Below are 25,982 nucleotides of genomic sequence, written 5' to 3'. Positions count from 1 at the left end.
CCGCCCATGTGACCGCGACGCGACCAATCACAGCAAGCCGTGACATAATTTTCAGGTCCTGAATGCAGAATTAGGCATTCAGGACCTGAAATTACGTCACGGCTTGCTGTGATTGGTCGCGTCGCGGTCACATGGGCGGCACGCAACCAATCACAAGCCGTGACGTAATTTTAAAATGCGCGCGTTTCCTGCCTCCCGTGACGTCACGGCTTGTGATTGGTCGCGTCGCCCATGTGACCGCGACGCGACCAATCACAAGCCGGAACGTAATTTTAAAATCCTGAATGCCTAGAATTAGGCATTGAGGACCTGAAAATTACGTCACATGGGCGGCACGCGACCAATCACAAGCCGTGACGTCACGGAAGGAAGTAAACGCGCGCATTTTAAGCAAAGAACGCTGCCGGTTCCCTCGGTAAGGTCCAGGCTGCGTCGGAGAGGTGAGTATAGCAATATTTTTTATTTTAATTCTTTATTTTACACATTTATATGGATCCCAGGGCCTGAAGGAGAGTTTCCTCTCCTTCAGACCCTGGGAACCATCAGGGATACCGTCCGATACTTGAGTCCCATTGACTTGTATTGGTATCGGGTATCGGTATCGGATTAGATCCGATACTTTGCCGGTATCGGCCGATACTTTCCGATACCGATACTTTCACGTATCGGATGGTATCGCTCAACACTAGCGGTGAGGTGACTATTAGGCTGGGGTCACACTTGCGAGTTCAAACACTCAAGTCTCTCACATCAATACCCGTCACTGCCGCCGGCACTCGAGACCGGAGCTTTCAGCTGCATAGAAATACATGCAGCCGCACACTCCTGTCCCGAGTGCCGGAGGCAGTGACGGGTATTGATGCAAGAGATTCGCTCGAGTTTCTCACATTACACTAGCAAGTGTGACCCCGGCCTTAGCTTTATTTTTTTTCTTAGCCATTTCACAGTTCATTATAATGGCAGCCAGGCATTTTATTTTTGTGATACTTGCTAATTATTATTATTTTTATTATCTTATATATATTATTATTATTATATAGCACCATTAATTCCATGGTGCTGTACATGAGACGGGGTTACATCAAAATAGAAATATCACTTACAGTAAACAAAACTAACAGTGACAGACTGATACAGAGGGCAGATGACCCTGCCCTTGCGGGCTTACATTCTACAGGATTTTGGGGAAGGAGACAGTAGGTCGGGGGTTGCGGTAGCTCCGATGGTGTTGAGGTGGTCATGCGGTCATTACTGATTGCAAGCTTCTTTGAAGAGATGGGTTTTCAGGTTCCATATGAAGGATCCAAATGTGGTGGATAACCGGATGTGTTGGGGCACAGAATACCAGATGATGGAGGATATTCGAGAGAAGTCTTGGAGGCAATTGGGTGAGGAGCGAATAAGTGTGGAGAAGAGAAGGAGGTCTTGGGAGGACCGGAGATTACATGAGGGAAGAGATTCAGAGATTAGTATGGAAATATATGGAGGAGAAAGGTTATGGATGGCTTTGTAGGTCATTGTTAGTAGTTTAAACTGGATATGCTGGGAAATTGGGAGCCAGCAAAGGGATTTGCAAAGAGGGGAAGTAGGAGTGTAGCGAGGAGAGAGATTAATTAGTTGGGCAGCTGAATTAAGGACGGACTGGAGGGATGCAAGAGTGTTAGAGGGTAGGCCACAAAGGGGGATGTTGCAGTAGTCAAGGCGAAAGATGATTAGGGCATGCACAAGCATTTTGGTAGAGTAAGGGTTGAGGAAAGGACAGATTCTGGAAATATTTTTGAGCTGGAGGCGACAGGAGGTGGCGAGAACTTGGATGTGTGGTTTAAAGGACAGGGCAGAGTCAAGGGTTACTCCAAGGCAGCGGATTACCGGGATGGAGGAAAGTGTGAATTCATTTATTGTAATAGATAGATCAGGTAGGGAAGGTGTGCGAGATGGAGGAAAGATAATTAGTTCGGTTTTGTCCACATTGAGTTTGAGGAAGCGAGAGAAGAAGGAGGATATGGCTGATAGACACTGTGGGATTCTGGAGAGCAGAGAGGTGACATCTGGGCCAGAAAGGTAGATCTGAGTGTCGTCGGCATATAGATGGTACTGGAAGCCATAGGACTTTATGAGTTGTCCCAGGCCAAGGGAATAGATTGAGAAGAGAAGAGGTCCTAGGACAGAGCCTTGAGGGACACCAACAGAGAGGGGGGCGAGATGAAGAGGTAGTATGGGAGTGGGAAACTGTTGTGATTCGGTTTGTGGGCTCCCCCGGTGGTCTCTTGTAGTACTGGTGTCCTGCAAGCTTTGCCTTCTCAGTTCACCTGTTCCTATCAGGATGTGGGAGTATCCTATTTAACCTTGCTCCTCAGTCATTCTAATGCTGGCCATCAATGTATCCAGAGTGATTCTGTTGCATGTTCCTGCTCCCAGTTTTCTGCTCAGCTAAGTTGGACACTTTAGTCCTTAAGTCTATTTTTGTATGTTTTGTCCAGTTTGCACTTATGTGAATCTCTGCAGCTGGAAGCTCTTGTTGGGCTGAAATTACCACTCCAGTGGCATGAGTTGTCACATGAGTTAAGGTAATTTCAGGATGGTGTTTTGAAGGGTTTTGCAGCTGACCACGAAGTCCTCTGTTTTATCTTTCTGCTATTTAGTTAGCGGGCCTCTCTGTGCTAAATCTGCTTTCATACTACGTGTGTCTTTTCATCTGCTCTCACCGTTATTATATGTGGGGGGCTGCTATCTCCTGTGGGGACATTCTCTGGAGGCAAGCCAGGACTGTGTTATCTTCTACCAGGGGTAGTTAGTTCTCCGGCTGGCGCGCGGCATCTAGAGACAACGCAGGAATGCCCCCTGGCTACTTCTAGTGTGGTGTGTAGGTTTAGCATCGCGGTCAGCTCTAGTTTCCATCACCCGAGAGCTTGTCCGTTTATTCTATGCTTCTGATGTTTCCTTGCCATTGGAAACCATAACAGTATGGCCAGCCCAAATGTTTAATCTATAGGCTGAAGCAGGAGAGAAAAGGAACTGTGTGAAACCTTTTTTTTTTTTTTTTTTTTTTCCTTCCTCTGAAGTTGCACTCCAGCTCTAATTGCAGTCTCCTGTTTTCCTCTCCTCTTAACCCCTGAATGGCTCAGACTTTATCTGTTGAAATATGGATCCCCAGAGTCTGGCTACCAATTTGAATAATCTTGCCTCTAAAGTTCAGAATATACAAGATTTTTTGTTACTTGCTCCTCGGTCTGAACCTAAAATTCCTATACCGGAGTTTTTTTCTGGAGATCGATCTTGTTTTCTAAATTTTAAATACAATTGTAAATTGTTTCTTTCGCTGAGATCTCATTCTGCTGGAGATCCTGCCCAGCAAGTAAAAATTGTTATTTCTTTACTGCGGGGTGACCCCCAAAATTGGGCATTTTCATTGGCACCAGGGGATCCTGCGTTGCTCAATGTGGATGCGTTTTTTCTGGCTTTGGGGTTGCTTTATGAGGAACCAAATTTGGAGATTCAGGCTGAGAAAGCCCTAATAGCCCTCTCTCAGGGGCAAGATGAAGCCGAAATATATTGCCAAAAATTTCGAAAATGGTCTGTGCTTACTCAGTGGAATGAGTGCGCTCTGGCGGCAATTTTCAGAGAAGGTCTCTCTGATGCTGTAAAAGACGTCATGGTGGGGTTTCCTGCGCCTACTGGTCTGAATGAGTCCATGACAATGGCAATTCAGACTGATCGGCGTTTACGGGAACGCAAACCTGTGCACCAGTTGGCGGTGTCTTCTGAAGAGGCACCACAGAGTATGCAATGTGATAGCTTTCTGTCCAGAAGCGAACGACAGATTTATAGGCGCAAAAATCATTTGTGCTTCTATTGTGGAAATTCTACTCATGTTATATCAGCATGCTCTAAACGAACAAAGAAAGTTGATAAATCCTCTGCTATTGGCACTTTGCAGTCCAAGTTTATTTTGTCTGTAACTCTAATTTGTTCGTTATCTTCTATTGTTGCGGATGCGTATGTGGATTCTGGCGCCGCTTTGAGTCTTATGGATTGGTCCTTTGCCAGGCGCTGTGGGTTTGATCTAGAGCCTCTGGAAGTTCCTATACCTTTAAAGGGTATTGATTCTACACCATTGGCTAGTAATAAACCACAATACTGGACACAAGTGACTATGCGTATGACTCCAGACCATCAAGAGGTGATTCGCTTCCTTGTACTGTATAATCTACATGATGTGTTGGTGCTGGGATTGCCATGGTTGCAAACTCATAACCCAGTCCTTGACTGGAAAACAATGTCTGTACTAAGCTGGGGATGTCAGGGAAATCATGGGGACACATCTTTGGTCTCCATTGCTTCATCTATTCCCTCTGAAATTCCTGAGTTTTTGTCTGATTATCGTGAGGTTTTTGAGGAATCTACTCTTAATTCTCTTCCTCCTCACAGAGATTGCGATTGCGCCATAGATTTGATCCCTGGCAGTAAATTTCCTAAGGGTCGTCTATTCAATCTGTCTGTACCTGAACATGCTGCCATGCGAGAGTATATTAGGGAGTCCTTGGAAAAGGGACATATTCGTCCTTCTTCGTCTCCTCTTGGAGCGGGGTTCTTTTTCGTAGCTAAAAGCGATGGTTCTTTGAGACCTTGTATTGATTATAGACTCTTGAATAAGATCACAGTCAAGTATCAGTATCCTTTGCCATTGCTGACAGATTTATTTGCTCGCATTGAGGGGGCGAAGTGGTTCTCTAAGATTGATCTTCGCGGTGCGTATAATTTGGTGCGAATTAAGCAGGGGGATGAGTGGAAAACCGCATTTAATACGCCCGAGGGCCATTTTGAGTATTTGGTGATGCCTTTTGGTCTGTCAAATGCCCCTTCGGTCTTTCAGTCTTTTATGCACAATATTTTCCGTGAATATCTGGATAAATTTATGATTGTGTATTTGGACGATATCTTGATTTTTTCGGATGACTGGGAATCTCATGTTCAACAAGTTAGGAGGGTTTTTCAGGTTTTGCGGACCAATTCTCTGTTTGTTAAAGGTTCAAAGTGTGTTTTTGGGGTTCAGAAGATTTCTTTTTTGGGGTACATTTTTTCCCCCTCTTCTATTGAGATGGATCCTGTGAAGGTTCGGGCTATTTGTGACTGGACGCAACCGACTTCTCTTAAGGGCCTTCAGAAATTTTTGGGCTTTGCTAACTTTTATCGTCGATTCATAACTGGTTTTTCTAGCGTTGTCAGGCCTTTGACTGATTTGACTAAAAAGGGTGCTGATGTTGCAGATTGGTCTCCTGCTGCTGTGGAGGCCTTTCGGGAGCTTAAGCGCCGTTTTTCTTCTGCTCCGGTGTTGTGCCAGCCTGATGTTTCTCTTCCTTTTCAGGTGGAAGTTGATGCTTCCGAGATCGGAGCGGGGGCGGTTTTGTCGCAGAAAAGTTCAGATTGTTCAGTGATGAGACCTTGTGCGTTCTTTTCTCGAAAATTTTCGCCCGCCGAGCGAAATTATGACGTCGGTAATCGGGAGCTTTTGGCGATGAAGTGGGCATTCGAGGAGTGGCGTCATTGGCTTGAGGGTGCTAAACATCAGGTGGTGGTCTTGACTGATCACAAAAATTTGATTTATCTTGAGTCGGCCAGACGTCTGAATCCTAGACAGGCGCGCTGGTCGTTGTTTTTCTCCCGGTTTAATTTTGTGGTTTCGTATCTGCCAGGTACTAAGAATGTGAAGGCGGATGCCCTTTCTAGGAGTTTTGAACCTGATTCCCCTGGTGATTCTAAACCTACGGGTATACTTAAGGATGGGGTGATATTGTCTGCTGTCTTCCCAGACCTGCGACGTGCTTTACAAGAGTTTCAGGCGGATCGGCCTGATTGTTGTCCGCCTGGTAGATTGTTTGTGCCGGATGAGTGGACCAATAGAGTCATCTCGGAGGTTCATTCTTCTGCGTTGGCAGGTCATCCGGGAATTTTTGGTACCAGAGATTTGGTGGCTAGGTCCTTCTGGTGGCCTTCCCTGTCTCGGGACGTGCGTACTTTTGTGCAGTCTTGCGATGTTTGTGCTCGGGCCAAGCCTTGTTGTTCTCGGGCTAGTGGGTTGTTGTTGCCCTTGCCTGTTCCTAAGAGGCCTTGGACACACATCTCTATGGATTTTATTTCTGATCTCCCTGTTTCTCAGAAGATGTCCGTCATTTGGGTGGTGTGTGACCGCTTTTCTAAGATGGTTCATTTGGTGCCCTTGCCCAAGCTGCCTTCCTCATCTGAGTTGGTGCCCCTGTTTTTTCAGAATGTGGTTCGGCTGCATGGTATTCCGGAGAATATCGTTTCCGACAGGGGATCCCAGTTTGTGTCCAGATTTTGGCGGGCGTTTTGTGCCAGGATGGGCATTGATTTGTCTTTTTCGTCTGCATTTCATCCCCAGACAAATGGCCAGACGGAACGTACTAATCAGACCTTGGAGACTTAGGGTACCGTCACACATTGAAATTTCCATCGCTACGACGTTACGATTCGTGACGTTCTAGCGATATCGTTACGATATCGCAGTGTCTGACACGCTACTGCGATCAGACACCCTGCTGAGAATCGTACGTCGTAGCAGATCGTTTGGAACTTTCTTTCGTCGCTTGATCACCCGCTGACATCGCTGGATCGTTGTGTGTGACAGCGATCCAGCGATGTCTTCGCTTGTAACCAGGGTAAACATCGGGTAACTAAGCGAGGGCCGCGCTTAGTAACCCGATGTTTACCCTGGTTACAAGCGTAAACGTAAAAAAACAAACCGTACATACTCACCCGTCGGTGTCCTTCAGGTCCCTTGCCGTCTGCTTCCTGCTCTGAGTGCCGGCCGGAAAGTGAGAGCAGAGCGCAGCGGTGCTGCGATCTGCTCTCACTGTACGGCTGCACTCAGAGCAGGAAGCAGACGGCAAGGGACCTGAAGGACACCGACGGGTGGGTATGTACTGTTTGTTTTTTTACGTTTACGCTGGTAACCAGGGTAAACATCGGGTTACTAAGCGCGGCCCTGCGCTTAGTTACCCGATGTTTACCCTGGTTACCCGGGGACTTCGGCATCGCTCCAGCGCCGTGATTGCAACGTGTGACCGCAGTCTACGACGCTGGAGCGATGCTTATACGACGCTGCGACGTCACGAATCGTGCCGTCGCAGCGATGAAAATTTCAATGTGTGACGGTACCCTAATTTGAGGTGTTTCGTGTCTGCTGATCAGGATGACTGGGTCTCCTTTTTGCCGTTGGCTGAGTTTGCCCTTAATAATCGGGCCAGTTCTGCCACTTTGGTCTCCCCTTTCTTTTGCAATTCAGGGTTCCATCCTCGTTTTTCATCTGGTCAGGTGGAGTCTTCAGATTGTCCGGGAGTGGATACCATGGTGGATAGGTTGCATCGTATTTGGGGGCAGGTGGTGGACAATTTGGAGTTGTCCCAGGAGAGGACTCAACGTTTTGCTAATCGCCATCGTCATGTTGGTCCTCGTCTTCGTGTTGGGGACTTGGTGTGGTTGTCCTCCCGTTTTGTCCCTATGAGGGTCTCTTCTCCTAAGTTTAAGCCTCGGTTCATCGGTCCTTATAAGATTTTGGAAATTCTTAACCCTGTGTCTTTTCGTTTGGACCTCCCAGCATCCTTTGCTATCCATAATGTCTTCCATCGGTCATTATTGCGGAGGTATGAGGTACCACTTGTGCCTTCTGTTGAGCCTCCTGCTCCTGTGCTGGTTGAGGGTGAATTGGAGTACGTGGTGGAGAAAATCTTGGACTCCCGTGTTTCCAGACGGAGACTTCAATATCTGGTGAAATGGAAGGGCTACGGTCAAGAGGATAATTCTTGGGTTACAGCTTCTGATGTTTATGCTTCTGATTTGGTCCGTGCCTTTCATAGGGCTCATCCAGATCGCCCTGGTGGTTCTTGTGAGGGTTCGGTGCCCCCTCCTTAAGGGGGGGGGTACTGTTGTGATTCGGTTCGTGGGCTCCCCCGGTGGTCTCTTGTGGTACTGGTGTCCTGCAAGCTTTGCCTTCTCAGTTCACCTGTTCCTATCAGGATGTGGGAGTATCCTATTTAACCTTGCTCCTCAGTCATTCTAATGCTGGCCATCAATGTATCCAGAGTGATTCTGTTGCATGTTCCTGCTCCCAGTTTTCTGCTCAGCTAAGTTGGACACTTTAGTCCTTAAGTCTATTTTTGTATGTTTTGTCCAGTTTGCACTTATGTGAATCTCTGCAGCTGGAAGCTCTTGTTGGGCTGAAATTACCACTCCAGTGGCATGAGTTGTCACATGAGTTAAGGTAATTTCAGGATGGTGTTTTGAAGGGTTTTGCAGCTGACCGCGAAGTCCTCTGTTGTATCTTTCTGCTATTTAGTTAGCGGGCCTCTCTGTGCTAAATCTGCTTTCATACTACGTGTGTCTTTTCATCTGCTCTCACCGTTATTATATGTGGGGGGCTGCTATCTCCTGTGGGGACATTCTCTGGAGGCAAGCCAGGACTGTGTTTTCTTCTACCAGGGGTAGTTAGTTCTCCGGCTGGCGCGCGGCATCTAGAGACAACGCAGGAATGCCCCCTGGCTACTTCTAGTGTGGTGTGTAGGTTTAGCATCGCGGTCAGCTCTAGTTTCCATCACCCGAGAGCTTGTCCGTTTATTCTATGCTTCTGATGTTTCCTTGCCATTGGAAACCATAACAGGAAACGCTAAAAGTGCGGTTGGTGAGGTATGAGGAGATCCAGGATAGGGCGAGGTCTTTGACACCAAAGGAAGAGAGGATCTGTAGTAGGAGGCAGTGGCCAACTGTGTCAAAGGCAGAGGACAGGCCTAGAAGGAGGAGTATAGAGAATTTTCTGCTAGCTTTGGCTGCAAGTTATTCCTAAGTTTGGTCAGGGCAGTCTCAGTGGAATGGTGGGGACGGAAGCCAGATTGTAGGCTGTCGAGTTAGATGCAAGGTGAGAGGAAAGTTCAGCGTGGACGTGCTGCTCAAGTAGTTTGGAATCAAATGGGAGCAAAGATGTGGGGCTGTAGCTGGACATAACGCTCGGGTAAAGGGAAGGCTTTTTGAGGACAGGTGTGATTGTGGCATGTTTGAAAGCAGAGGGGAAGGTACTAGAATTTAGTGATAGATTGAAGAGATGGGTTAGGGATGGGATTAGTGTAGTGGTCAGGTTGGGGGGAGGTGGGATGGGATGGTGTCAAGCGCACACATGTGGTGAGGTGTGATTTGGAGAGAAGGTGAGCAAGCTGTCCTTCAGTGATTTTGGAGAGGGAAGTTATGGGGTTAGGGCATTGGTCTGGCATACAAAGGGGTTGTGGTGGTCGGACAACAAAGATTTGCCTTGTTTGGTCTATTTTATTTTTGAAGTGTGTGGCAAAGTCCTCAGCAGAGATTAAGGAAGTCGGAGGGGGCAGTGGTGAGCGGAGGAGGGAGTTAAAGGTGTTGAACAACTGTTTGGGGTTGTGGGATAAAGAAGATACAAGAGATGTACAGTAGGCCTGTTTAGCAGAGGTGAGAGCTGATTTGAATGTGAGTGCTGCTTGTTTGAGTGCAGTGAAATCATCTTGCAAATAAGTTTTCTTACAACGCCGTTCTGCAATTCATGATACTTGCCGAAGCTTTTTAGTGATGTTATTGTGCCAGAGTGATGCTATGCATGACAGGGGCGACTGAGTCGATGGCTTATGCCAGAGTGGCATTGCAGAAACTAGTGGTAGTGTCTGTGTCGTGGAGTGAAGTTATGGAGGACTGTGGCTGAAGAGAGTCAGAGAGTGTGCGAGGGTCTAGATGTGCAAGGTTTCTGTGGGGGTGTGCATGTTGCTGGACAAGGTGTGGAGGACAGTCATGAGAAAGTGAGTAGATGGGGGTCAGATAGAGGGAGAGGGGAATTGGTGAAGTTTGATAGGGAGCAGAAACGGGTGAAGACCAGGTCTAATGTGTGTCAGTCTGTGTGGGTGGCTGAGGAGGACCACTGAGTAAGTCCAAAAGATGATCAAATCGCAAAGTGGAACTGTGTATTTTGGGGAAATTCGGCCCCAAATTGATCTCTGCGAATCGAGCTGCTCATCTCTAGTGCTACAAGGTAGAGTTGGGTGAAAAGATACTGCGGAATTAATATTTGATGAGATACACAAGTACTTACTAAAACATGTCAGGAATGGCAACAGGTGCTTTTCAAAGGAAACCTGACAGTGTGTTTTTACATATGGAAGTAGTAGTACAGCTGTGTAGACAGCTGTCTGCCGAAACAAATTTACAGACATCATCATCGCTGTCCCCGTTGGGGCTCACAATCTAAATTCCCTATCAGTATGTGTTCTGAGTCTGGGGAAAAAAACAGAGAACCCAGAGGAAACCCATCCATCCTCAAAACTTTTCATCTCGAATATTAAATTATGGCTCCCTGTGTGACCCTCTGTTCAATATACCCTCTCTCACCAATTGACATTCATTGACCCTTTTACAGGGGCAGAACTACAGCTGTGTCAGCCATAGGGACTATAACAGGACCGGGGACAGCAAGTTGTCCTGAGAGGTGGGGGAGAGAGAGACATGTTCAGGAGAGAGCTGCACAAGTCTCTCTCTCCTGCTCGACACTGATCATTGCAGGAAGCTGGAGGGGACTTGCAAAGGCCCTAATTAAGTGATTAGCTCTAGGACCCTCCCTGATGTCACATGCCTGTTACGAGTTTCATTGAGAGGAGGGATAGAAATAGGTAATAACTTTATAGACGGTACTGAACTACTCATGTATGAAGGATATGATTTCATTGGTCTTTTGTTTTTGGCTCCTCCGTCAGTTATCCTTAGCTACTGTATACGCAGCCATGTTTTATGCCAAGTGACTCAAAGTACCATAAATATAAGTACCTATATAATGTTGTACCATCTATAGTGTATGTATATAATTGCCCATTATATATTTGGTCTCTCCACTCTCCACTTACCTACTGACACTACTGTTATCAGACTCCACAGCTTTTTCTTCTTCTTGTTTCGCACTCCAGTTTTCCACACTATTGGACACATAAAATAAGCAGGGCCGGACTGGCCATCTGGCAATTCTGGCAAATGCCAGAAGGGCCTGCCTGGTCGTGGGCTGCCTTGTCTGCTATATTGTTAACAGAATCGGTGTTCTCAAAACACCCATACTTTTAAGAGTTGTGACGGAGCACAAAGTCACTTACCCCAGCAGGCCATGTGTGTCATTAGAAATATTGGTCTTGTAGGAAATCTTGATTTCTTCAATCCAGGGTAATATTAGTAATATATCCCATCTGGGGGACGGGGACAGCATGGGCCTGTGTGATTTCAAATGCCAGGACTGAATTTCAGTCCCGGTCCGTACCTGAAAATAAGTCATATAAATCACATACAGTGGGGCAAAAAAGTATTTAGTCAGTCAGCAATAGTGCAAGTTCCACCACTTAAAAAGATGAGAGGCGTCTGTAATTTACATCATAGGTAGACCTCAACTATGGGAGACAAACTGAGAAACAAAAATCCAGAAAATCACATTGTCTGTTTTTTTATCATTTTATTTGCATATTCTGGTGGAAAATAAGTATTTGGTCATAAACAAAATTTCATCTCAATACTTTGTAATACATCCTTTGTTGGCAATGACAGAGGTCAAACGTTTTCTGTAAGTCTTCACAAGGTTGCCACACACTGTTGTTGGTATGTTGGCCCATTCCTCCATGCAGATCTCCTCTAGAGCAGTGATGTTTTTGGCTTTTCGCTTGGCAACATGGACTTTCAACTCCCTCCAAAGGTTTTCTATAGGGTTGAGATCTGGAGACTGGCTAGGCCACTCCAGGACCTTGAAATGCTTCTTACGAAGCCACTCCTTCGTTGCCCTGGCGGTGTGCTTTGGATCATTGTCATGTTGAAAGACCCAGCCACGTTTCATCTTCAATGCCCTTGCTGATGGAAGGAGGTTTGCACTCAAAATCTCACGATACATGGCCCCATTCATTCTTTCATGTACCCGGATCAGTCGTCCTGGCCCCTTTGCAGAGAAACAGCCCCAAAGCATGATGTTTCCACCACCATGCTTTACAGTAGGTATGGTGTTTGATGGATGCAACTCAGTATTCTTTTTCCTCCAAACACGACAAGTTGTGTTTCTACCAAACAGTTCCAGTTTGGTTTCATCAGACCATAGGACATTCTCCCAAAACTCCTCTGGATCATCCAAATGCTCTCTAGCAAACTTCAGACGGGCCCGGACATGTACTGGCTTAAGCAGTGGGACACGTCTGGCACTGCAGGATCTGAGTCCATGGTGGCGTAGTGTGTTACTTATGGTAGGCCTTGTTACATTGGTCCCAGCTCTCTGCAGTTCATTCACTAGGTCCCCCCGTGTGGTTTTGGGATTTTTGCTCACCGTTCTTGTGATCATTCTGACCCCACGGGGTGGGATTTTGCGTGGAGCCCCAGATCGAGGGAGATTATCAGTGGTCTTGAATGTCTTCCATTTTCTAATTATTGCTCCCACTGTTGATTTCTTCACTCCAAGCTGGTTGGCTATTGCAGATTCAGTCTTCCCAGCCTGGTGCAGGGCTACAATTTTGTTTCTGGTGTCCTTTGACAGCTCTTTGGTCTTCACCATAGTGGAGTTTGGAGTCAGACTGTTTGAGGGTGTGCACACGTGTCTTTTTATACTGATAACAAGTTTAAACAGGTGCCATTACTACAGGTAATGAGTGGAGGAAAGAGGAGACTCTTAAAGAAGAAGTTACAGGTCTGTGAGAGCCAGAAATCTTGATTGTTTGTTTCTGACCAAATACTTATTTTTCACCAGAATATGCAAATAAAATGATAAAAAAACAGACAATGTGATTTTCTGGATTTTTTTTTCTCAGTTTGTCTCCCATAGTTGAGGTCTACCTATGATGTAAATTACAGACGCCTCTCATCTTTTTAAGTGGTGGAACTTGCACTATTGCTGACTGACTAAATACTTTTTTGCCCCACTGTATACTGTAATCTACTTTGACATCCCCAGGACACAGGGCTGTGTGAAGACTGGGTAGGATATGCTTAATGGAGGGTATCATTAACCCCTTCTCAGTATTGAGTGGGCTGAAAAGTCCGTATACTCCACACATTACTTGTGATGGCTCTGTTAATAGCTAGCAGCCAACAGTAACTGATGCAATTGGGACTAACTCTGACTGCATTAGTTTAACCATTCAAATGCTGCTGTGAAGCATGACAGCAGCATAGAAAGGAAGTTTAATGTTCAGCTGTCACTTTATATGGCCATCGGCCCCCCCACGCAGCGTTATGTTGGATTGCTGATTGGTTTCCATTGCTGCTAGGGGGGCACTTGAAGCCTCCCTGTCTGCCATGTGTGAAACAAAGCCCAGCCTAAATCTTCTTCAGTCTGTACCCATAACAAGTCATTCATCAGTTACTATTAAACATCTACAATCATATACAGCCAATAATATCTGTATGTCTCACTATCTCTCTACTGACAGTCCAATTTTCTCCTCATTGTCATCTTCCTCTCGTCACTATTGCTTTATTATCAGTGTTCGCTTCTCCTTTCTCTTTCTCAGTACTCAGTAGTGTAACTACCGGTGGGGCAGAGGGGGCAGTTGCCCCAGGTCCCACAATAGAGGGTCCCATTCATAGCTACCAGTACACTACTCTTAACTGTATCGGTATGCACAGCACACCCATATAGATAAGCTCTGTGGTAGAGCAGGGAAACATGATCATGTCTCTTAAAGGTACCTTCACACTAAGCGACGCTGCAGCGATACAGACAACGATGCCGATCGCTGCAGCGTCGCTGTTTAGTCGCTGTGTGGTCGCTGGAGAGCTGTCACACAGACAGTTCTCCAGCGACCAACGATGCGCTTAGTAACCCGATGTTTACTCTGGTTACCAGCGTAAATGTAAAAAAAAACAACACATACTCACATTCCGGTGCCCGGCGTCCGCTTCCCTGCACTCCTCCTGCATCCTGTGTAAGTGCCGGCCGTAAAGCAGAGCGGTGACGTCACCGCTCTGCTCTGTGGGAGATGCCGGAGATGTTCGGCGCTGACACAGGATGCAGGAGGAGTGCAGGGAAGCGGACACCGGGCACCGGAATGAATGTGTTTTGTTTTTTTTTTTACATTTACGCTGGTAACCAGGGTAAACATCGGGTTACTAAGCGCGGCCCTGCGCTTAGTAACCCTATGTTTACCCTGGTTACCAGGGGACTTCGGCATCGTTGGTAGGCCTGTGGTCTACAGAACGGCAAGATGATGCAACGGCCCAGGGGATTTTACATCCTGTGCGTACACTGGAGATACAACGCATTGATCTGCTGGGTTGACTCATTAGGATCTTGGATTTGGTGAATATATGATTTTTTTATTTTACTTAAAACTTTTGGTGTGACTGTGGGAGCATCATACAGTGTGGAGTGAACCTGCATAAAGTGGGAAGGAGGCCCCTCATACTTATAGGGGTTACCGTGGGGGTCCTCAAAGTGTAGGGGCATTATACAGCATGGGAGCTAATGTGGGGGGCCATCATGCAATATTAGGGCTAATTTGGGATCCATCATACAGTATTGGATCTAATGTGGGGGCCATCTTACAGTGTGGGGCTAATGTGGGGGCCATCATGGTGGCTAATGTTGAGGCTATTATATAGTACTAGCTGTAGAGCCCGGCGTTGCCTGGGCATAGTAAATATCTGTGGTTAGTTATAGCACCTCACTTCTCACGCCTCTCATTTTCCCCATCACATCTTTCATTTTCCCCCTCACATCTCTAATTTTCTCCCTCACACCTCTCATTTTCCCCCTCACTCCTCTTATTTTCCCCCTCACTCCTCTCATTCCCCCCCTAACACTTGTCATTTCGACCTCACATCTGTCATTTTCCGATCACTCCACTATTTTCCCTCACTCCTCTCATTTTGCACTCACACCTTTTCATTTTCACCTCACACCTCTCATTTTCACCTCAGTATATACATGTTTGTCATCTCCCTTATATATAGTATACACCTGTATGTCATCTCCTGTATATAGTATATACCTGTATGTCATCTCCCCTGTATTTAGTATATACCTGCTGTGTGTCATCTCCCCTGTATATAGTATATACCTGTATGTCATCTCCTCCTATATATAGTATATACCTGTATGTAATCTCCTCCTGTATATAGTATATACCTGTGTGTCATCTCACCTATATATAGTATATATCTGTATGTCATCTCCTCCTGTATATACTATATACCTGTAGGTAATCTGCTCCTGTATATAGAATATACCTGTGTGTCATCTCCTCCTGTATATAGTATATACCTGTATGTCATCTCCTCCTGTATGTAGTATGTACCTGTATGTCATCTCCTCCTCTATATAGTATATACCTGTGTGTCATCTCTCCTGTATATAGTATATATCTGTGTGTCATCTCCTCCTGTATATAGTATATACCTGTGTGTCATCTCCCCTGTAAATAGTATATACCTGTGTGTCATCTCCTCCTGTATATAGTATGTATCTGTATGTCATCTCCTCCTGTATTAGACCTCGTTCACACGTTATTTGGTCAGTATTTTTACCTCAGTATTTGTAAGCTAAATTGGCAGCCTGATAAATCCCCAGCCAACAGTAAGCCCACCCCCTGGCAGTATATATTAGCTCACACATACACATAATAGACTGGTCATGTGACTGACAGCTGCCGGATTCCTATATGGTACATTTGTTGCTCTTGTAGTTTGTCTGCTTATTAATCAGATTTTTATTTTTGAAGGATAATACCAGACTTGTGTGTGTTTTAGGGTGAGTTTCGTGTGTCAAGTTGTGTGTGTTGAGTTTTGTGTGGCGACATGCGTGTAGCAACTTTTTGTGTGTCGAGTTGCATGTGACAGGTTAGTGTAGCAAGTTGTGTGCAGCAAGTTTTGCGCATGGCGAGTTTTGCGCGTGGCGAGTTTTATGTGTGGTGCCTTTTGAGTATGTGCAAGTTTTGTGTGAGGCAACTTTTGCATGTGTTGCAACTTTTGTGCATGTGGCAATTTTTCCGCGTGTGCAAGTTTTGCGTGTGGCGAGTTTTCCATGAGGTGAGTTTTGCACGTGGCGAGTTTTGCATGTGGAGAGTTTTGCGCGTGGCGAGTTTTGAGCGGCGACTTTTGTGTTTCGACTTTTATGTGGCGAGGTTGGTGTATGTGTGGTGAAATGTGCGCTGAGGGTGGTATATGTGTTCGAGCACGTGGTAGTGTGTGGCGCATTTTGTGTGTGTGTTCATATCCCCGTGGTGGTGTGGTGATTATCCCATGTCGGGGCCCCACGTTAGCAACTGTACAGTATATACTCTTTGGCGCCATCGCTCTCATTCTTTAAGTCCCCCTTGTTCACATCTGGCAGCTGTTAATTTGCCTCCAACACTTTTCCTTTCATTTTTTCCCCATTATGTAGATAGGGGCAAAATTGTTTGGTGAATTGGAAAGCGCGGGGTTAAAATTTCACCTCACAACATAGCTTTGACGCTCTCGGGGTCCAGACGTGTGACTGTGCAAAATTTTGTGCCTGTAGCTGCGACGCCTCCAACACTTTTCCTTTCACTTTTTCCCCATTATGTAGATAGGGGCAAAATTGTTTGGTGAATTGGAAAGCGCGGGGTTAAAATGTCACCTCACAACATAGCCTATGACGCTCTCAGGGTCCAGACGTGTGACTGTGCAAAATTTTGTGGCTGTAGCTGCGACGGTTCAGATGCCAATCCCGGACATACACACATACATACATACATACACACATACACACATTCAGCTTTATATATTAGATTGGGCCTATATGGGGGCCATCATACAATATGGGAGCTAATGTGGGGGATACCATACAGTGTGGGAGCTAATATGGGGGTCATCATATACTGTAGGAAATACCGTGTGCAGCACTCAAAGTGTGGGGACTACTGAGGGGCATAACATAAAGTGTGGGGGCCATTATACATAGTGGAAGCTAATGTGATGGCCATTATAAGTTTTCGGACTACTGAGGGGGCTATCATACTGTGTGGGTGCCATTAAACAGTGTAGGAGCTAATGTAAGGGCCATTATACAGTTTGGGGACTACTATGAGGGCCATCATAATGTGTAGGGACTACTACTATTAATAGCCCTTAATTTGTAGGGATTATTGTGGGTTCCACCATACAGTGTGAGGCTACTGTAGTGGCCATTATACACTGTTGGACCTAATGTTAGAGCCATTATAAAGTTTGGAGATTACTGTGGGGCCCTCAAAAGCATTGGGACTACTGGGTGGGCCATCATACAGTGTGGGGCTACTGTAGGTGACATTATACAGTGTGGAATCTAATGTGAGGGTCATTGTAATGTTGGGGACTACTGTGGGGGTCCTAATAAAGTGTAGGGACTACTGAGTAAGCCATCTTACAGTGTGGGGGGCATTATACAGTGTAGGAGCTAATATGAGGGACATTAAAAACTTTTGAGGCTACAGGGGGGTCATTATGCTGTGTTTTGGGGGAGTAGTGAGGACATCATACATATGTATATGGGAGCTGTGGGCCCATCATACAGTGTATAGGGGAGCCGTGGTACCATTATACTGTGTATAGGGGAGCTATGGGCTCATCATACTGTGTTTCGGGTAGCTGTGGGTCCATCATATTGTGTATAATGAAGTTATGGGACCATTATACCGTGCATAGGAGAGGTGTGGGGGCATTATACTGTGTAAAGGCCCATTATATTGTGTATAGGGTAGCTGTGAGCCTATAATAATGTGTATATGAGGGAACTCAGGGGATATTATTAACTGTTAAGTAGGGACATAAGCATTATTGGTGCAGGAACACTCGCATTCTGACAGTTAAAGGTGCACATTGAGGCATTATTACATTGTAGAGGCAAAATGTGGGCACTTTTCCAGGGCGTCTGCACAGGGCATTAATAATTTCTAGGGATTTGCCAGCCATTTATTTTGTCAATGGGGGGGCAGAGAGGCTGCACAAATACAAATAAGTCAGTCAATGTGAGCCTCGTGATTAAATGGTTAATCAAGGATTTTCTATTTTTTTTCTTTACTATGTGCTTAAAAACTAACAGGGAGATAGTTACTAACTACCTGCCTGTTCTACCCAATGCTGACACAGAGTGGTCACTGACCACTCCTGTCAGTGATTCAACAGATTCATGTCAATATAGCAGATCTTCATCTTCTGGGCTGCAGTGTTCACGGGTGTGACTGTTGACGTCATGCTGATTGACAGCCAACATTCCGCAATTAGGGTTTCAGCTGTCAATCTGTATGACGTCAGCAGTTATGATCCATTGACAGGGCAGAAAAAGGAACTGTTGACCCATACCACGCTCTGTGGCTGCTCTTTGCCTGTGGAGATGGGGGCTGGGCACAACAGACAGATAGGTAGAAGCTACCTGTCTGTTAGTTTTAAGGCAAACAGTAAAAATATAAAAAAGAAGGCTTGGATACACCCTCTAAATGAGGGCACCTGAGCACTGATTAGAAAGAAATAGCATATTTGAAAATGCAATAAATGGCAAAATGGTACAAAGTTCAGTGCTTCCTTAGTGTGTACTTGGCATTCATTGCTCATTTTGTATTGTTCTCATGTGCCATTTGGATGCTATAGAAGCAATACATTGGAAATTGGCATCCAGTGGGCACTGAACATAGTGACACTAAAGGGACAACGGGCACTTAGGAGACATCAAATTCATTAGCCTTTTTCCATTTATTGTCTCTTTTATGTCCTTCTCTTCATCACCTCCTTTATGACCATCTGACATATAGTGAATGACCCCTTTAGTACCTTTCCAAGACAGACAAGTGCAGGGTGTGGGGCAATAATTGTGTACAGGGCCCCAATGTGAAACGACACCGAAGGGCATTAAATAAGCAATGGATTAACTCTTGAAACTTGGTGATTCTCTGCCTCTTTTCTGAACAAAAAAACTGTTCGAAATTCTTTTAAAATTAGCTTAGCTCACAGATTAAAGAAATATTTTTTTCATTTTTCTAGGATTTCTCCAGTCTTGGTCTATTGGTTCCATTATTGCAAATGCAGCAATGAAGGTTCTAATAACTTACTTGATCGATTCTACGCTCGCCCAGGCTGTTTTTCTGAGTCTCATTGGCCTATAAAAAATTGTAGCTTTGGTTACAGTGATACTTAAGAAACCTTCAAAAAACATCTTCTATATAGTGCGTCTCATTAATGGATGCAATGACAAATGGTACGATTCAGGGGCCTAACTACATAGAGTAGTTAGCAAAAAAATAGTTTTATGGTAGCCGATGCTGTACTTTTTATTACTTATTTAAGTAGGATTTTGACAAGTGCACGGAGGTTGGGGTGAGAAGAACATTTACATGTAGGTACAGGGAGAGCAGAGGTAGCAGTAGCATTGGGGCATCCTCATCTGCCACATATATGTTCATCACTGTTACAAATGGTTTATGGTAGTTGAGGGCAGGGCTGTGCAGTCAGTAAGCCAAACTTCCGACTCCGACTCTGATTCTTCAATTTCCCTGACTCCCGACTTCGACTCCACAGCCCTGACTCACTACTGAACATGTGCATAAAGTCCAGCACAGATTCATCTCAACTAAAAACTGAGACCCTTAGATCAGGAACAGACATTTATAGGACATTTCATAACCCAAATTCCTATGAAAAAATGTACCCAATTTATTATATATTTGAGGAGTCAGTCCATTTTATACCGACTCCACCAAAATGGACACCAACTCTGCGACTCCACCTTCGACTCCACAGCCCTGGTTGAGAAGTCCTTTTATATATTTTGTATTAGGACCCAAGATATTCTAGTTACACCTCTGATTGTATTTATCTCTCATAGTGAAAAGTAACTGAGGACTTCAAACACTGAAAGTCATGTACCATGATTACCCCAATTACTTACGGCAGTGACTCTTCACTGGCCCATGCAATCATTACATCACATCCAGAGCGCCTGAAATAAAAACATATAGGTAAGAAGAATTGATGCTTAGGAAGCTTATGGACAAAGTTATTTGACTATATACAACTGCTATAGATGTTCGTTTGAGTAACTTTTTCCAGGAGACTTGTATGTTCTGGGAGTGGAGGCGAGTACATTATAATCTCACTATCTCTCTACTTACAATCTGATGTACTTATTGATGTCGTCTGTTCTGATGTCTATCAAATATAAGTCATCGCCTTCTTCCTCGTCTTCCTCACTATTGTACATATAATATAGACTCTATTTAGCAATTCTCATAAACTACCAACGTTATAATCAAATTTTTAGCCATCATCATTGTTGTCCTCCAGTTGCCAATGATTAGCAGAATGAAGGATGCATTTAGAGTGGACTGTATATGGAGGACATAAATGGTTTCATAAAACTCCCAGGCATGATCCATGAAACTGCTTTAAGGCTACATTCTTATGCTCAGTTCTTGGTCAGTATTTTACATCAATATTTGTAAGCCAATACTAGGAGTGGGTGAAAAGTGAAGAAGTGGTACATATGTTTCTATAATACTTTTCCTCTAATTGTTCCACTCTTGGTTTTGACTTACAAATACTGAGGTAAAATACTAACCAAATAACTGAACGTATGAATGTGGCCTAAGAAAAAGTCTCAGTGTCACTTACAGCAACCAATTAGATCATCCCATTTTAAAGTAAAATGAGATTGTGAAATCTGGATTCTGATTGGCTGTGATGGGTCACAATCATACTTAGAAGAGTTTTTAAACATGAGTGTCCCTGTGTCTATTGATGGTGGCACAGTGACATTGTGGGTGTGTGAAATCCTCATGAATTTCCAGCTATTATAATACCCTGCTTATTACACCTACTTACTCAATTCTCTCCAGAAAAGGGAAGCGGGACACTTCTCCAAATTTATGAGGCCTGTAATAGAACATACAGCACTGATTAAGACCTTTGCTAATATGAAGTCTATAGAAATCTATGTAACCTGTCTGTCAGATAACAGCATGGAAATACCTCCAAAATCTACCGTATATAGATCTGCGTTCTCGTAGATTGTACTGCACAGTATGATTATGCTTTAATCTAGGGCTCCAAGACAATATTTGGTTGACCAGGAATCAAGGTAAATTTGCAGCATTACCATCATTCGCTCATGACCTCATTATTATCCTATGATGAAGTAAAGGGATGAGCCACAGTATGAAGAATTCAGCGAGGTCTAAGGTCTCTATTATTTACCCCTTAGTGACAGAGCTAATTTTGTGCTCAATGACCAGGCCAATTTTTACAAATCTGACCACTGTCAATTTATGCAGTTATAACTCTGGAACGCTTCAACTTATCCCATTGATTCTGAGAACGTTTTTTCACAACATATTGTACTTCATGTTAGTGGTAAAATTTATTCAATATGATTTGCATTTATTTATGAAAAAACAGAAATATGGCAAAAATTTTGAAAATTTAGCAATTTTCAAAATTTGAATTTGCATGCCCTTAAATCAGAGAGTGGTGTCACACAAAATACTTAATAAATAACATTTCCCACATGTCTACTTTACATCAGAACAATTTTGGAAACAAATTTTTTTTGTAAAGAAGTTATAAGGGTTAAAAGTTGACCATCAATTTCTAATTTTTCCAACAACATTTACAAAACAATTTTTTTTAGGGACCACCTCACATTCGAAGTGACTTTGGGGGGTCAATATAACAGAAAATACCTAAAAATGACACCATTCTAAAAACTGCACCCCTAAAGGTGCGCAAAACCACATTCAAGAAGTTTATTAACCCTTCAGGTGCTTCACGAGAACTAAAGCAAAGTGGAAGGAAAAAATGAATATTTTACTTTTTTCACAAAAAATTTACTTTGGAACCAATTTTTTTTATTTTCACAAGGGTATCAGGAGAAAATGTACCACAAAATTTGTTGTTCAATTTTTCCTGAGTACGCCAATACCCCATAAATGGGGAAAAGCTACAGTTTAGGTGCATGGCAGGGCTCAGAAAGGAGGGAGCACCATTTGGCTATTTGAACGCAAAACTGCTGGAATCAATGGTGGCACCTTGTACTGTTTGGAGACCCCTGATGTACCTAAACAGTGGAAACCCCCCAATTCTAACTCCATCTCTAACCCCAACACACCCTTAACCCTAATCCCAACCCTAAAAATAACCCTAACCACAAACCTAACCCCAACACACCCCTAACCCTAATCCCAACTCTAACCACAAACCTAACCCTGACACACCCCTAACCCTAATCCCAACCCTAACTGTAACACTAACCCTAGCCCTAACCCTAATCCTAGCCTTTCAGGGAATCTGTCACCCCTTTTTTTATATGAGGTAAAAATATTGTTCAATTTAGCGTCAGCTCTGCATTATAGCAGTACCTTTCATACCCCCTGACTACCCACCTTTGATGACTAAATACCTTTGTAATCTCTCCGGCGTTGTACGTAAATTTCCTTGGTCTAGTCCTATGGGCGGGGCTTATTTGCCTTCTCTCCCCCTGCTCCTTGGCTTGCTGGGTGTGACGAGCTCTGTGAATAGCACAGATCCCGTACAGTTTCTGCATGTGTGCATTGAATTGGCCTCTCGTGCCTGCGCAGTATGCTTTGCCCAACTGTGGTCAAAGCATGAAATCACTATTGCCCCCTTGCATGGCAAGACTTCAGGGGCACAGGACGTAATGTAAAATGCCAGCACATGCGCAATAATGATTTTTATGCGTTGCCCACTGTTGGGAAAAACATACTGTGCATGCGCGAGAAGCCATTTCAATTCGCACGCTCGTGAAATGAATGTGAATGCAGGAATGAAGAAAAATAAATGCGTAGAGCAAGACAGGAGGTGGGGAGAGAAGGCGAATAAGCCCCACCCATCGGACCGAGGAAATTTACATACAACGCTGGAGAGATTACAAAGGTATTTAGTCATCAAAGGTGGGGAGTCAGGGGGTATGAAAAGTACTGCTATAATGCAGAGCTGATGCTAAATTGAACAATATTTTTACCTCATATAAAAAAGGGGTGACAGATTCCCTTTAACCCTAGCCCTAACCCTAACTTTAGCCCAACTCACTTTAGGTCAACCCTAACCCTAACTTTAGCCAAACTCTAACCCTACTGGAAAAATGGAAATAAATATATTTTTTTAATTCATTATTTTTCCCAAACTAAAGGGGGTGATAAAGGGAGGTTTTATTTACAATTTTTTATATTTTGATCACTGTGAGAAGGGCTATCACAGTGATCAAAATTAACCAATAGGAGAAATTGCCTTTTGTTGCTGGGTACCGTCCGGCAGATCTCAGCTGGCGCACTGCGCATGCGCCTGCCATTTTCTCCCAAAAGAAGATGCCGGTGGCCCGGGCGACTTCACGGGGGCAAGCAGGGATGCCAGAACTACGGGGGGCTGATCGGGGGACTGGCGGACCCTATTTCTCTCTCCTCTGATGTGCGATCACATCAGAGGAGAGAGAAATTAAAAGGAAAATCAGCCTTTTTTTTGCGGTTGCCGTTATACCGTTAATAACGGTGATCGCAACACTGGGGTCGGTATAAACCAACCCAAATCATGTTCTCTGGGGTCTCCGCTACCCCAAGTAGCCGAGACCCCGGAGAAATTCTGATGCTGGGGGGCGCTATACACTTAAACCTCAGCGCTGTTAAAAAGCGGCACCGTGGTTTAAGTACCCTTAACTGCTGCCGTTAAAAGGCGCATCGGCGGTTGTTAAGGGGTTAATGGAAGCAATCGTATCCTTCATATGGAAGCAATCCATGAGTGAAAGCGGTAGTGCCATGATACCATCATTGTGGAGTCCTCCACTTATTGGTACACATACTACTCCTATATGAATGTGGTAGGAAGATGTCATAAGATAAATACCGGAATACATTTTTCGTCTTCTTCACTCTCCATAGCCATCTATTAAGGAAAAAGCCAAGTAAAACAATGAATGCTATTATATTATACAGACACATTTACCAAAATGATAGGAAGATAAATGATACTACTGAGCCTTAATATAACCAATGCAGACATCTCTGTATATTAGGGAGAATATGGGAGAATCAATAATCCCAGTTATATCAGGTACATACTTTTCATCTGAATATTCCTCCTCCTCGTCTGCTACCTTCATCCTATTAAAGAGTAGGGAAGAAAATGAGAATTGATTTATCTGCTCCACAGCTGATAACAGAAAATCATCAATGATCAGATATAGACAGTACAGTAGTTATAGAATAGAGACCCCAATTTATAATATACTTATCAATGTTGCCATAGACAAAATTGGGACACTTAATCCAGTAATGTCTCCACACAACAGCATGGCAAGCTCTCCAAATATAACCCCCAGCACTCACTTTTCAGTGGAGTTTGCCCCTTTTATGTCGCTTTCTGTTGCAAATTATAACTATTCTGATGGATCTCGCATATCTCTGCATCTCAGCTAGATGTTTTAAAAAAATGCCATGGCTCATGTAAAAAAGCCAAAAGTTGAAAAACTGTATTAGGAACTTTGTGTTACATAAAAATGCACAAGCTTTATATGGCAGAAAATTGGGAGAGTGTAAGATAAATTTTCCCCTACAGCTGAATATCTAATCCAATTTGGATGAGGCTGGCATTGCACATCTGTGGGAATATACTCGTATGTATATGAGGCTGTGGGGCTCGGGTCAGGAGACCCGCAGATGTTCCGTGCATCGCGGTCCGTACTTGTACAGTGATACACGGTTGTGTCAATGTAGGATAACAAAAAAACCAGAAGTCACCACACAATGATTTTATCTAAGCTGGGCTCGGAGCTCTATGTTGTATTCAGATATAGCAGTAATTCTGTGCTGTAGATGTCGCTGCAATTCTGTGGCTGAATTCGCTGTGTTACTATAAATCTGCCACATTTCAACTTGGCCTTAGGTTACGGTAATTCTCGATGGTAACACAGAGTCACCTGCCATTCTCCTTACTCACACGGAGCTTCAATGCTTCCCTATGAGAAGAGAAGTTGCAGGAGTTTATGGGTGACATGGAAGGCGACTCTCCACCATCTCCACCATCAAGTGACCCCAGTCTATCAGAGAAATTGTAGATTTAAGATAAAGAATGAATTTACCTTATTTATCTCACTATCAACTCGCTCACCAACAACAAAACCCTAAAATGATAAAAGAAAAGAATTACAGCAAACATTGTATTTCTAGTTCAGGAAATACATTTCCTGTTTTGATATTTCTGAAGAATTGAAGGGGGTAAGAGTCAGTTATAGATAAAGGAGAAACTAACAGAACATAATTACGGATTTAAAAAGATGCCAATACATAGTTCAGTTATACTTAAATTGGTGATGGGTAAGGATTTATGGCACTTATTTCCATATTCCAAATTATACCTAATTCATACATTACATTGTATTGTACTCAACTATGAATGGATACAATCAAAAGGGGTTGGATAAATAAATAAATAGATAGATAGGTCCCTCCAGAGTAAAGATTACATTTGGTGCCCTAACCTAGTATCTAGATGGTTGTTTGTGCCCCCATAGTACATTTTCCACTCTCGAGCTCCTCTTTAGGGTTCATGCAAACAGTGGCGTATCGCTAATGGCTCCAGACCACACGGCCGCAATGGGGTCCATCAATTGGGGTGTGGGCCTGATACAGTTGAAAACAATGATGGGAGAGGGAGTCGTCAGCTGACACTCCCTCTCCCAAAATCATTTACCATCTGCGTCTGAGGTGACATTTCAGCATGGAGGGTGCAATGACGTACTTATAGCGCGTCCTCTGTGCTGAGCAGTGCAGAGAGTTGAAAACACCGAGGAAAGCGGAGTAGGCAACAGGGAGAGGTGGGATTTAGATTTTTTTTTGTGTGCGGAGCATTGTATGGGGCCCATCATACTGTATGCAACAATATATGGGGCCCATCATACTGTATGGAGCACTATGTGGGGCCCATTATACTGTATGGAGCAATATATTTGTCCC

The 25,982-nt window shown here is 44.2% G+C and overlaps 1 protein-coding gene across 7 annotated transcripts in view; it reads right to left on the bottom strand.

The window, feature by feature from the left end:
* The window catches only part of LOC143815786 (uncharacterized), a 48,723-nt gene extending 23,573 nt beyond the window's left edge, over positions 1–25,150 (bottom strand). For 6 of the 7 annotated variants that reach the window (XR_013223800.1, XR_013223801.1, XR_013223798.1 and 3 more), the window contains exons 1-7: positions 25,109–25,150; positions 24,090–24,131; positions 23,875–23,913; positions 20,845–20,895; positions 20,136–20,213; positions 19,913–19,963; positions 19,077–19,124 (exon numbers count right to left, since the gene is read on the bottom strand). Coding sequence is in view for 1 of the 7 variants with exons in the window: in XM_077295383.1 (XP_077151498.1) it covers positions 19,077–19,124; positions 19,913–19,963; positions 20,136–20,213; positions 20,845–20,895; positions 23,875–23,913; positions 24,090–24,130 (308 nt within the window). In the remaining 6 variants the exon portion in view is untranslated. The remainder of the gene's footprint in view (positions 1–19,076; positions 19,125–19,912; positions 19,964–20,135; positions 20,214–20,844; positions 20,896–23,874; positions 23,914–24,089; positions 24,132–25,108) is intronic. The other variant, XR_013223802.1, reaches the window with a different exon arrangement.
* Between the last annotated feature and the right edge of the window lie 832 nt (positions 25,151–25,982).

Source organism: Ranitomeya variabilis, chromosome 3 (genome assembly GCF_051348905.1).
Source record: "Ranitomeya variabilis isolate aRanVar5 chromosome 3, aRanVar5.hap1, whole genome shotgun sequence".
Lineage (NCBI taxonomy): Eukaryota > Metazoa > Chordata > Amphibia > Anura > Dendrobatidae > Ranitomeya > Ranitomeya variabilis.
Note: the sequence above shows the minus strand (reverse complement) of the source record. Positions and strands in the feature narration are given on the sequence as shown.